Genomic DNA, 13,504 nt, shown 5'->3' on the forward strand with positions numbered 1-13,504 from the left:
GCTTCAACTGCTTGTTACTTCCTTTTTAAGAACAATGAAAAGAACATGGTGGAAACTTCATCTAACGTAACTTTAAAGGACTCAGAATATTTCTGCATTTAGAAGGTGTCCACCTGGTTAAAATAAAACCCTGCTAAATTGAAACTGTGGTTCTATTTTCAAGTTTAAAATGTCATTATACTGAGAAAATTCAGGTTTTATGTATTTAATGCAGAACCATAAAACTTTTTTTTAAATCAAAACATTCCATTATATACCGTGGTTCAGTGTATACCATTGGTGTTCAATAAATAACTGGTTTCTACTTTGTTCTAGAGGAGAGGAACAGTGTGAGTAGGCAGTTATTCTGACCAGTCAAATCCAGAAAAATTCTGGACTTTGGAATTCCTGGAATTCTAAGGTGTTCCTATGTGCTTTATATGAAGAAAACAACAAGTAAGGAGTTTCTTCCCAGAGTATACACATTTTTGTTCCAAAGTCTAAAATCTTTTAATGTTGTCTATCAATGACACTATTATACGAAGTAAACAGACTCATATAAAGACTTTTCCTTGGACCTCCAAGTCATTACCTATATCATGTATTTCCAACACCCCTCTACATGGTCTGCTCAAAGGAGCAGCTAGCCAGTAGGGTACCCTAAGATAATACATCAACACAAAGACCAAACACAAGTTCCCAGAAGGCTCCAAAATGGTACCTGTATTGCAACCAGTCAAGTGGCTGCTTGCCTTTTAGGAAGCATCCTAAACACTCTCAGTGCTTTAATCAGTCCTTGTTCACAGCCACTTAGGCCAACTGCCTAGAGCACGATGGAGCCAGACTTCACTGAGACTCCAAACCTGAGGATTCATTCTCAGCATCTGAAACTACATTCTGCTTCCTTTCACCTTCTCTAAGCTTAATTCCCTTAAGTTGTTTAATTTTCCAACATACGAAAGAAGAAACCTGTTTACCAAAACAATACTGGCAAAAGTCTCAAAACACACGGCAAACATACCTACAAACCAAATACAGGTGTACCTACTTAATTACAAATGACTGTAATTTATTCTAACACACATGCCTTTCAGGAAAGCCTTCCAGAATAAAGGCTATGACTAGTTTTTTTGTTTGTTTTAAGCTGTATATCGAAAAGGAAAGCCTCATGAAATAAGAAAAGCCAGGATTTCGGCCAGGCGTGGTGGCTCACGCCTGTAATCCCAGCACTTTGGGAGGCCGAGGTGGGTGGATCACGAGGTCAAGAGATCGAGACCATCCTGGCCAACATGGTGAAACCCCGTCTCTACTAAAAATACAAAAAAATTAGCTGGGCGTGGTGGTGCATGCCTGTAGTCCCAGCTACTCGGGAGGCTGAGGCAGGAGAACTGCTTGAACCCGGGAGGCGCAAGTAGCAGTGAGCCAAGGTGGTGCCGCTGCACTCCAGCCTGGCACCTGGTGATGGAGCGAGACTCTGTCTCCAAAAAAAAAAAAAAAAAAAAGGCCAGGATTTCTATCTGTTCTGGGCGTGGCCATTTCGAGTATAATGATTACCAAGCCAATCTCTGAATGATCTCCTCTGGAAAAAACAAAGCAGCGCTACACACCACCATGGGATGGGATGGGATGGGATGGGATGGGGCTGGATTAAAATAAGATCCACATCATCAGATGTCAGGTACTTTGAGCACATCTGATCACAATTCTTGGAAAAAGCTCTTTAGAGGGCTAAATAAATTGATGAATCCCTCTCTCTTAGATTGAGCAGTCATGTTCTTTCCACTTGACTTCCCGTCCAAAGAGATTCCACTACTTCCCACCACCTCACATGGAAACCGCCTACAATTACATCATTAATACTTACATTCAAAGCATTCTTTGCAGCTTCTGCTTCTGAGCGACTGTCAAAACTGACAAAACCTACGGGCTGAGGAAAAAAAGAGAAATATGAAGAAGAAAAAAAAAAATCAGATGGTATCTATTTTTCTGGGTTAAGGGTGCTATCAAACTGAAAAGCTAAGACAAAGAAATGATCACAGGCAATGGGTAGAAATAAGAAAGCGAAATACCGAAAAATCAGAACTCAGTGGCTTAGCCAAATTTCTAACATGAATCAAAGGGATGGTGAGGGTGGTTCTTCAAGGGCACAGCTGGGGATTTAGAGAATCATAAAAAAATCTAGAAGTGGTTGAAAGGTGAACAGCAGTGAAAAAGGGAATAGAGGAAAACTTGGGTCGGAGAGGCTCTACTTTCCTAAATCAAATTCACTGTACCTCAGTTTCTTCATCTTTTAAAATGGAAAGAGAACCGAATCACCTTTTGGTACACTGTAAGTGCAAGGAATACAATGATACAATGATAAAACCCCTGGACTCTCACTGCATGACCAAAATTACAAAGTGAACATTCCTATCTCAAATCCCAGGGGATGCCTTAAAAATTCTGTGCTTAATTAGGCTGTTCCGAGTAAATATAGGAAGGCCATAACCCCTTTGGACTCCATACATCTATCAATCTAGAAGGGTGCGCCTCCAAGATCATTCTTCTGATGAACGAGAGAGATGAACAGTGACTGGAGGAGAGGTGTGTATGCCAAGTGTTTAGCTTAAAAAAAAAAAAGAAAGAAAAAAGTAAAAAAGAATATAGCTACAATCTCTAAGAAACTTGTAGGAACTATCAGAATCACTGACTACCACCTCCATTTTGTACCTTCTCTGTTCCATTCTAGACCTGGGGTTTGACTTACTTCAGGGGTTTGACAGACAGCATGATCCTTCACTATCTGATATTCACATTGATTGTAAAAGTTTGTTTAACCTCATAAAAAGAAATGAAAAAGACGTGGGAATAAAAGTAATTTAAATAATAAGCCATTATTTTCAATGATTCAGCAAATCAATCTCAATAAACCACTGTGTTTATCTTGCTCTGGGACAGTCCCTGAAATTCCGGCTGAAGACTATAGAATTACGAAACATTTTCCTGTGCTAATTCCTAATACATCTCATTCTTAATTTTAAAGGCAAAAAACAAAAAGCAAAACCAAAAAAAAAAAAACCTCAAATTCTAATGGGAATAAAAAAAGAATGTCAAGCCCCAACAACATTCCTGAAGAAAGTAAAAAAAGTGATCTTTATATGCCAGTTTGAAATTCTTACCTGTTTAGATGTGAGCTTTATAAGAGAACCCTCATAGCCCTGAAAATAAAGAAAAACCAAGTTTAGCCAAAAAAGTAATTGTAATACCATCTTGTTCATGTAAAAATAAATTCTTTATTGATTACCTAACTCCTCTTACAAATGTCTCCTAAGTTATCTGGGAAAGCAAATTACACACATGCATGTGCGCATGCACACCCACCTGTTTACATTCTTGGGGCCTTTAAAAAAAAATCAGTCTATGGATTTATATATGTGTGTTTCTCTTCTTTTTTTCATCAAATTATACAATGGTAGAAAAATTAGTGTCTGTGTTAACAATAATCTTTTTGTTTTCTTGGTCTAGATAAGAATAGGGGTTTTACAGAACTAGGCAAGGAAAGAAGGTAAAACAGGTCAAAGCATGTGTTGATTTGGTCATATCTGCTGTAAGGTAACAACAATAAAACATTAAAAATATAGTTGGTAAAACTCCCTGACCAAATTTTCAAAAATGTCAGAAAAGGTTAAGCAGACAATGGTGTTGAATTTTGTTGAGTTATTTTGCTTACTTACTGAAGGAAACAGTTTTCATGTTGCTATTCTGATTGGGACATGCAAAAATAACTTTTGGGTTTTTATTCCAGCTCTGCTCTAGGAAGACAGAAACACTCCCTCCCTTTCACTCCTTCTCTTCACCCCTCCCAGCTCCTCAGGATAACAAAATGTGTTTATTTCTGAAAATAATCAATAGCTGGTGGCTTGCATTAATGGATGACACAGGGGAAAAACACATCACTTGACATGATTGACCACTAAATATATCAGTGCGGAGACAGATCTGCAGACTAGAGTCAGCTTCCAGGGACTTTAATTAAAAGAGGGCTGTCAGGAATGTACTAGGGTCCTGACTTTATCGTCACAGTTTCTGGGCAGGATGTTGAGATTGATTCATCCTTACATCTTCCCAGCACAGAACTATGTTACCAATTAGCTACTATAAACATTTCACCTCAATGGCCTTGGGCTCTTATGGCCAGAGAGGTCATGATTCACAGCTCTGCCTCTTTGTTTCTTCAAGGTGCTCTCTTCTGAAAAAAACTGGAGGTTTAAGCACCATGAAGGTCTCAAAGGACAAATGGATATTTCACTCAAGCAAAACACCACTGGTAGGGATATACTGTGTTCTCAAGTCACAAACAGAGATGCAGTGTAACATAATAGTTCAGAACAGGGACGGCAGAGTCAGACAACCTGGTCTTGAATCTTGACTCTATCATTTTTTATGTGTATAAACTTGAGCACAATTTATTCAATTGCTCCAAATTTCATTTTCCTCATTTGAAAAAATGAGACCCACCCACTTGAAAGAATTGTGACAATACTTTAATGAGATAATTCACATAAGGGGCTTGCTGGCTGAATGTGTTTCTCTCTATACACCCCAAAACATAACAGTATTTTATACACTAAGAATATCAATTAACTTTAAAAGTCTGCATTCTATAAAAAAGGATAGAAAAGTTGTCCCTTTTATAAAAGTACAACCCTGAAGAAGAAACCCAGGAATTCTATAAAAGGTGGCACACTCTCCGCAACACCTTCTCTTCCTTTCCTACTTCCTCCCACCAGACCTGGCACCTGACCTCTGTTTCCCTGTGCCATCGTCATTATTGTTGCATTAAAGGGATGGCTGTCAGGTCTTTGGAGTTATGTTCCTTATGACATGGTGCCCTCTTGGCACATAAGCTATACTATTTTATCTTGGTTTTAATTGGCTGCCCCTACAACCCTCCTTCCTCTTCTTCAACACAAGAGTTTTTAGTTGTCATATCCTGTTCGCTTTCCACCAAGAAGCTGAATCCTCTCCCTCAACCTGTCACGCCTCTATTGCTGGGGACCTGCTTCAATGAGGATATCTTTAGCCAGAAAGCAAGATAGCCTATCATCTAATCATAAGTGCAGTCCCTGCCAGGCACTGCCGCTAACACATCCACGCTAACCAACTCAGACTTCCTGAACATAGGCCCTGAACTTATTATCCTTTCCAGGGCCTCAATTCAGTCACTTCCAGTTTTCTTCTATCCTCCAAAGGCCAACCTTCAAAAGGTTTCCTCTTGCCAGCATGATTATTTCAGTTTAGTTTCTACTATGTCCTTGGTGTCTAATTTCCTATTAAGTTTTCAATCCTAGCAACACTAAGTATCTATCAAGTGATCTTATTTCCAAAGGAATGACAGGTAACTGCATTAACTATTTCAATAAACATCAGGAAATATTACCCTCAACTCATAACTAGGTATCCTTTAAAATTTTGTTTTGCTTTGAAACTTAGGGACACTTTTGCCATGGAAAAAAGTAATGGTGGTTAGGTTCTTAACCCAGTTCATAAAAACCTATTTACATTTCCAAAGAACAGTATCAACGGTAGTATTTCAACTAATAAGGTAGGAACTTTGGAATAAATCTTCACTTACATCATTGCCATCTGAAATGTAAAAATGTAATTTATAATTTTTTGGTGATCTATTCTAAGAAGGGCACTCCCAATTAGAGGACAAACAGGAAGGACCCTAAGGCTGCTCTACATGAAATACAGATAGACAGCCAGATGCATGTGCACATCAGCAAGAGCACAGACTTTTCTAGACTGCCTGTTGGAGGTCCAGAGGTACTTTCAGTCTATTATCCTAAGTGAGGCTATACATTAGAACTCAGTTGTTAAATCTCCTTTACTCATTAACCTTTTAAAAACATCACTATACGAAGTGCTTTCTCAACTATTTCATTTCTTGCTCCAACAAGCCCCCAGGAAGCACACAGAATTTTGTCTCATTTTATGATTTCTGAAAGATAAAAAAGGTACCTTAAATGGTCTGAAAAGCAGATAGAGCTCCCGAGGTTTGATATCCAGAGGAAGACCACTGACAAATAGGGTCCGGACCTGGAAAAATAAATTTAAGAAGTGATCAAGGGTGTGGACACTCCAGAGAGTTAACTTTCACCTGAAATCTCAAAAACTTATTACTCCAAATATTCCACAACTCATACTAAATTCATGCTCTTTCCATGATACAATGAATACTTTACTGTTAAGATACCACTAAGCCAACTCTTTTTTTTTCCCCTTTTCAAATTTTAGGAGAGATGCAGCCTTCTGTGTAATCTTAAGGTGCATTCCCTAAGCCAACTCTTGAATATTTCTATTATGAATTATTCAGAATGAATTACATCTGGTTGATTTAAATTTACAAACTAACTTGTCCCAACTAGCCACTGCACAGTTCTAAAAACGTGGAGGATGAGGAGGCGCCATACAATTTAAATATTACTTTAAGAAAAAAAGTGACAGGAGCACAGTAAATCTGCCACTCCTCTGCCCTAAATATATGGCCAATATAATGTGCTTCAAAAATAATATAAAAACAATTTACTTCCTCTTGCTTGTCTTGTTGCTGCTTTCCTCACTGGCATTAATTACGATAACTTTAATAAATGTGCAAGTACACGCCAAGCATGGTAGCTCACGCCTGTAATCCCAGCACTTTAGGAGGCCAAGACAGGCGGATCACACAAGGTCAGCAGATAGAGATCATCCTACCTAACATGGTGAAACCCCATCTCTACAAAAAATACGAGAAATTGACCGGGCATGGTGGCATGCGCTTGTAGTCCTGCTATTCGGGAGGCTGATTCAGGAGAATTGCTTGAACCAGGAGGGGGAGGTTGCAGTGAGCCAAGATGGCACCACTGCACTTCAGCCTGGGCAATAGAACGAGATTCCATGTCAAAAAAAAAAAAGAAAAAAGAAAAAAGAAACCAAGGTACAAGTTAAGCCCAATGCACCTAAATAATAACCAAAATGCATTAACTCTGCATCTGTTCAGTTCCGTAACAGTAGGACCTCACTGACTATTGCTTTCACTGTGGTCTTTTAAGTTCCGGGGTACCTGTGCAGGATGTGCAGGTTTGTTACATAGATAAACGCATGCCATGGTGGTGTGCTGCACAGATCTACCTATCGTATTAAGCCCAGCATCCGTTAGCTATTCTTCCTGATGCTCTTCCTCCCCTCAAGCCCCACACAGGCCCATGTGTGTTTTTCTCCATCATGTGTCCCTGTGTTCTCAACCTTCAGCTCCTACTTGTAAGTGAGAACATGCGGTGTTTGGGTTTCTGTTCCTGTATTAAGTTTGCTGAGGACAGGACTTGCAGCTCCATCCATGTCCCTGCAAAAGACATGATCTCATTCCTTTTTGTGGCTGCATAGTATTCCACGGGATATATGCACCACATTTTCTTTATCCAGTCCATCACTGATGGGCATTTGGGTTGATTCTCTACTATCGTGAACAGTGCTGCAATGAACATACACATGCATGTATCTTTATAACAGAATAATTAATATTCCTTTGAGTATATACCCAGTAATGAGAATGGTGGGTCAAATGGTACTTCTGCTTCCAGATCATTGAGAAATTGCCAAACTATCTTCCACCCACTGTGTCTAAGGCACCATCAACAAACAGGCCTACCATGTACAAGGTGCCTGGCTAGGTGCCACTAATAAAAATCATTCAAGACACATATGTAAATACATATAGTGCAGAGTGTAGGGTACACACTATGGGCTTAGTGTCTACTAAAATACAGAACACAGCGGAAACACCAGATAAAGCATCCAAAAAAGAATCTAAAGGATATGCAGCATTTTACCAAACAGAGCCAAAAGATGAGGTGGGATACATAACAATCACAGGCAGAGGAAAGCAGTAACCAAGGCAGTGAACTAGGGGAAAAATCAGTACATTCTCTGGGAAGGACAAGCCAAAACTAAAAAAGAAGCTTAGGATCACACCACACAAAACATCAAAAGCCAGTGGCTCAGGAATTTGATCTTGATTCAATAGGCAAGGAGTAGCTACTGAATTATCACATTTTCGATCTCTCTCTTTCTCTACTCATAGGAATGCAACACCATCGAAAATTCAATTCTCAGCCGGGCGCGGTGGCTCAAGCCTGTAATCCCAGCACTTTGGGAGGCCGAGGCGGATGGATCATGAGGTCAAGAGATCGAAACCATCCTGGTCAACATGGTGAAACCCCGTCTCCACTAAAAATACAAAAAATTAGCTGGGCATAGTGGCGCATGCCTGTAATCCCAGCTACTCAGGAGGCTGAGGCAGGAGAATTGCCTGAACCCAGGAGGTGGAGGTTGCGGTGAGCCGAGATTGCGCCATTGCACTCCAGCCTGGGTAACAAGAGCGAAACTCCGTCTCAAAAAAAAAAAGAAAAGAAAAGAAAAGAAAATTCTCAATTGTTAACCATGTATACACATGACTATTCCTCAGTGAAAAATGAACAGAACATCAGACAGACAGATAGATAGATAGGTAGGTAGACACAGACAAACTAATATAGATAGATGATAGACAGACAAACTGATATAGATAGACACACAGACAGACAGACAGGCGTGCTACCATGTCCAGCTAATTTTTTGTAAAGATGGCGTTTCGACATGTTGCCCAAGCTGATCTCAAACTCCTGAGCTCAAGAGATCCTCCCATCTAGGCCTCCCACAGTGCTGGGATGATGTGCATGAGCCACCTCACTTGGCCTTATTTTTTAGATTCCTAACATTTTTCCTTGTTTCTTGTTATACAGAATTACAAATCACCAAGCAAGTCCCTTTTATTGACCCAACACAGTACACAGTAAAATATTGTGCCATTTGCATTTAAGTGTGTTTGATAAACACTATAATGATGTAAACAGCCCCAGAATTCTAAATGCCTTATTTTATGATCTATTTATAAACAGCTTTATTGAGGTTATTTATATATAATAAACTACACATCTTGAAAGTGTAAGATTTGATGTTTTGACATATGTGTAACCTAAGAAACATCGCATCCAAGACAATCTATTACCTCTAAAAGTAGATTCATGCCCCTTTAATCCTTCCTCCCACCCTGTCCCACCATTCTCCACCTCCAGGCAATCACTGCTCTGATCACTCTCTTTATATGCGTACGTATGATTTAAACATTTATACAAAGGGAACCACAGAGTATGTAACCTTTTCATCTGGCTTCTTTACCTTAGCATGAAGTGAAATTTACTTTGAGATTCATCCATGTTGTTGAATGTATCAACAGTTTATGCCTTGTTATTACTGAGAAGTATTCTGTAGTGTGGATACACCACAGTTTATTCATTCACATGCTGATGGACATTTTGGGTTATTCTAGTTTTTGGCTTTTAAAGATAAAATGCCTATGAACATTCATGTAGAAATATTTGAATGAACGTATACTTTCTTTTTGGATAAATACTTGTAAGTGGAATGCCTACATATGAAAGGTATATGCCTAACTTTTATTTTTTTTTAAAGTCCATTAATTCCTTGTCTTATGGTTCAGAACATGATAAATATTCTGTGTGCACTTAAAACAATGTGTATTCTGCTTGCGCTATGTGGAATGATCTATAAATATCAATTAGGGCCTGGAGCCATGGCTCACGCTTGTAATCCCAGCACTTTGGGAGGCCGAGGCGGGAGATCACCTGAGGTGAAGAGTTTGAGACCATAGTGAAATCCCGCCTCTACTAAAAATACAAAAAAAAAAAAATTAGCCGGGCATGGCAGTGCATGCCTATAGTCCCAGCTACTCGGGAGGCTGAGGCAGGAGAATCACTTGAACTCAGGAGAGAGGTGAAGGTTGCAGTGAGCTGAGATTGCACCATTGCATTCTAGCCTGGAGACAGAGCGAGACTCAGTCTCAAATAAATAAATAAATAAATAAATAAATAAATAACAAAATTAGGTCAAGTTTGTTGTTCAAGTTTTCTGTATCTTTTACATCCCCACTCCCACTACCCCCAAGTTTGTACCAAATAAACAGACCTCCTGGGAGTCTTTACAAGGTTGTCTGAGGCAGAACTGCTGACAACTGCCAAAGACACAAATCGTGAGGAAATCCTGCTAATCCAGTGTGTCCTTCCTGTCACTCGCAACTCTCCTCTCATAGGCCAGAAAGTGAACACCATCTATTCCATCTCCCATTCATTCAGATTTTGGTGAGTGCCTGTTTTACCTCTGACACTGTGCCAGGTGCTAACTGGATTACAGAGATTTCCACAAATATGATACAATAAGCAGAACGTATGTTTTAAGTATCTAGCGGTGCATCTTACCATGTGATAAATATGAATTAGAATTTGAGGAGCTAACCTAGAAAGTAAACTACTATTTATAATACTGTTATAGAGAAAAAGGCTTCATAAATGTCAATTTACCAACAAAGGTTATTTGAAATCTAGGAATTATCAAGAAAGGGTTATTTAATATGAACTAAGGTTATACAATGAAATATTACACAGTCAATAAAAATGATGTTCAAGGAGAAAGTATACAGACTTCCACTTTGTTCTATGAAGTAGCCAACATATTTACAGAGGGAAAAAATTCATCTTATAGTATGTGTATTCAAATGTTTATATCGTTTAGCCATCAATGGTATACTAACTGATTTTAATGGTTTTTCTTAGCTTATTGCGTTTTTCATCTTTCTAAAATAAATATCCATTAAATACTGTAAGTTTATTTGGTTGAGAATTACCTCAATTTATTACTTCCCTTTCTTTAAGGGACTAGAAACAAAGTCAATATTTGTATCAATATATATTATAAAGTTTATGGAGGAAATTCTTTCTTATGTAAATATCCCATAATGTAAAGAGATTCTTGGTGTTTCAAAGAAAATTGTTATACATGGGGAAAAAAATACTCGAGTTCCTGTCAGCCTAAGTTTGCCACTCACTCATAGATGCCAAGAGGCTCAAAACAACTCTGTTTTGTTCATCCAACTGGAGGCAGATCAGATGCTTGGCATTTTATTTAAAGATGGACAAGACTTAGGTTTCTTAGAATCTCATGAAGACCACTATTGTCTCAGAAATCTATCAGAATATCTCATCTCACTCACTGAGATATTCTTTCCTCTAATAGAACAGACAGACTGACAAGGGGAAAATAATTTTTGAATACTTACATTATGTATTTGATTTCAACTAGAGGTCACTTAAATCCAAGAGCATAATGCGCTTGGAATCCTTTAGAGACCTCCTCAGACTAGGAAAGTTATCAAGCAAGTTAAAAAAAAAAAATCATGAATAATGAATGGAAAAATGGCTTCCTAAATATCAAATTCATGCTTTTCTATGGTGACTGGGATCTAGAGTCACAGAATTTTATTTTGAGATGGAATCTCGCTCTGTCGCCCAGGCTGGAGTACAATGGCACAATCTTGGCTTACTGTGACCTCTGTCTCCCGGGTTCAAGCCATTCTCCTGCCTCAACCTCCAGAATAGCTGGGATTACAGGCATCCACCACCATGCTCAGCTAATTTTTGTATTTTCAGTAGAGACGTGGTTTCACCATGTTGGCCAGGCACGTCTTGACCTTCTGACTGCAGGTGATCTGACTGCCTCAGCCTCTCAAAGTGCTGGGATTACAGGTGTGAGCCACCGCACCCAGCCTAGCATCACAGAAATATTTTAAAACATTTTAGTTTCCCTGCCCTTATTACCATTATATTTTTCATCTGAGCCACTAAATGGCACTTCAGAGCTTTGGCTTTGCTAAGCCTCCTGAATTCATAAAGACATGATTCCTGCCTGCAGCGAGCTTACTGTCAATGAAATACACTGAATATGTAATGGCTGCCTGTGATAACAGAAAGCGTCGCTCACTCACAAAATAACTTAAAAACCCCAAGGAGTGAAATACGAGCACAAGCAGTATATAAATCTATGATGAAATACTCATTTTAAAAAAACGGTTCCCCCAAAACAACAAACGAATTACTGAGCCAATGAACTTTGCAGTACCTCAAAGCATTATCCAGGGCAGCCCTTAGTTTACCAGCAATGTCTATGGACACAGATGTGCCCGGCACTGTGCCTTTAGCAACCACATGTTTACTTTATGGAAACACATTTCTTAGACAAGTACACAACATGGGGAAACATATTTCTTAGATAAGTACACAATATGCCTCATAGAAGTTCAAGAGATGAAGCTGCTGACAGCTTTGTCTCAAAGGGACTCAGAAAGATTTGTAGATGTACCTTCAACTTCCTTTTAACCCCAGCAGAACTGAAACAATAAATGCTAGTGAAAATCATCCTGTGCTGGGCAGAAGTACAAGAGTGTTCTTGCCTTAGCCATTATCCAGTATTCCTGAAGAGGCTCCAGTTAGATTTTGGATAAACTGGACACGTGTTCTTAAATGGCACTGCCAGCTCCCACTAGGAAAGGCAAGACACATTTTATTGACTGGCTTCTCATTTAATAAACTCCTCCGACTCAGTAAGTAACGTGTGTCAGTCTTGAGCTTCTCTCAATAGAAAGGCCAAAAGCAAGCCTTGAAATGGCCCTCTCTTTAATAAATAACATATCTAATCTTGTTGGTAATCTAGGCATAAAAATAAAAAGCAATGGAAAAATGCTCGACTTCAGTATACAACAGAGAATTATCACACACACTTTTCAACTAGCAGCCACATCTGGTAAACACTATAGGCAAAGACTATGGGCATTTTCTGTGCATGTTGTAGTTGTTGACAAAAGTTTTAAGGTCATCTATCTAGCAGCTCTGGGCTGGCCTCTTGAGGTTCCTCTGAAATTCATGGAACTGGGAAGGATGTTTATCTTCTAACGACTCAGGAATGACTGGGTATAGTTAATTATTTGAAACATTCTGAGTAAACCCATGGTGTTAATGGCTATATTCATCTCTCTCTCTCTCTCTGCTAGCTTTCTCTTAATCTACCCATATCCTTATAGATACAAATGAAGACCCCCACCTCCACCCCCGCCACTCAAAGCAGCTTTTAAATGTGCTCCATGTTTGAATCATTCTTTTGGAGAAACTATGCTTTGAAACACACAGTGGATTCGAATATGAAACCTTTCTATGGGCGTTTTAGAGTTTGAAGGCTGTTTTTTTGTAGTGTATAACACAGTCCTAGGCACAGAGTGTACGTTCTATAAATATCTCTTGACTGATTTGGAAACCTATGTAAATCAAGGATTTACAATCATGTATCCATGGAGATATAAGTATTTGCTTGTAAACAGTTCAGCTGACGACATGGCAAACAAAATGAGATGAAATTTTCCAATCACAGTTGTTATCGAGAGCTACCACAACATCAACTGACAAACACCCATATGTGGCAAAAAGGCAGGACAGATTAGTATTATAAGAGAAAAAAAGTTGTAAGAGGGAAAAGCAGAGTAGGATAAAAACCAATCTGAATCAAGGGAGGAAAATCAAAGACATACGCTGAAATGGAGACAGACCTATAAAGAGAAAGA

The 13,504-nt window shown here is 39.0% G+C and overlaps 1 protein-coding gene across 6 annotated transcripts in view; it reads right to left on the reverse strand.

The window, feature by feature from the left end:
- Nucleotides 1–13,504, reverse strand: part of RBPMS (RNA binding protein, mRNA processing factor) — a 189,543-nt gene that overhangs the window by 88,112 nt on the left and 87,927 nt on the right. For all 6 annotated transcript variants that reach the window (XM_074383903.1, XM_074383905.1, XM_074383904.1 and 3 more), the window contains exons 2-4: nt 5,983–6,060; nt 3,138–3,176; nt 1,844–1,906 (exon numbers count right to left, since the gene is read on the reverse strand). In XM_074383903.1, the coding sequence (XP_074240004.1) occupies nt 1,844–1,906; nt 3,138–3,176; nt 5,983–6,060 (180 nt within the window). The remainder of the gene's footprint in view (nt 1–1,843; nt 1,907–3,137; nt 3,177–5,982; nt 6,061–13,504) is intronic.

Source organism: Saimiri boliviensis, chromosome 13 (assembly GCF_048565385.1).
Source record: "Saimiri boliviensis isolate mSaiBol1 chromosome 13, mSaiBol1.pri, whole genome shotgun sequence".
In the NCBI taxonomy this organism is placed as follows: Eukaryota; Metazoa; Chordata; class Mammalia; order Primates; family Cebidae; genus Saimiri; species Saimiri boliviensis.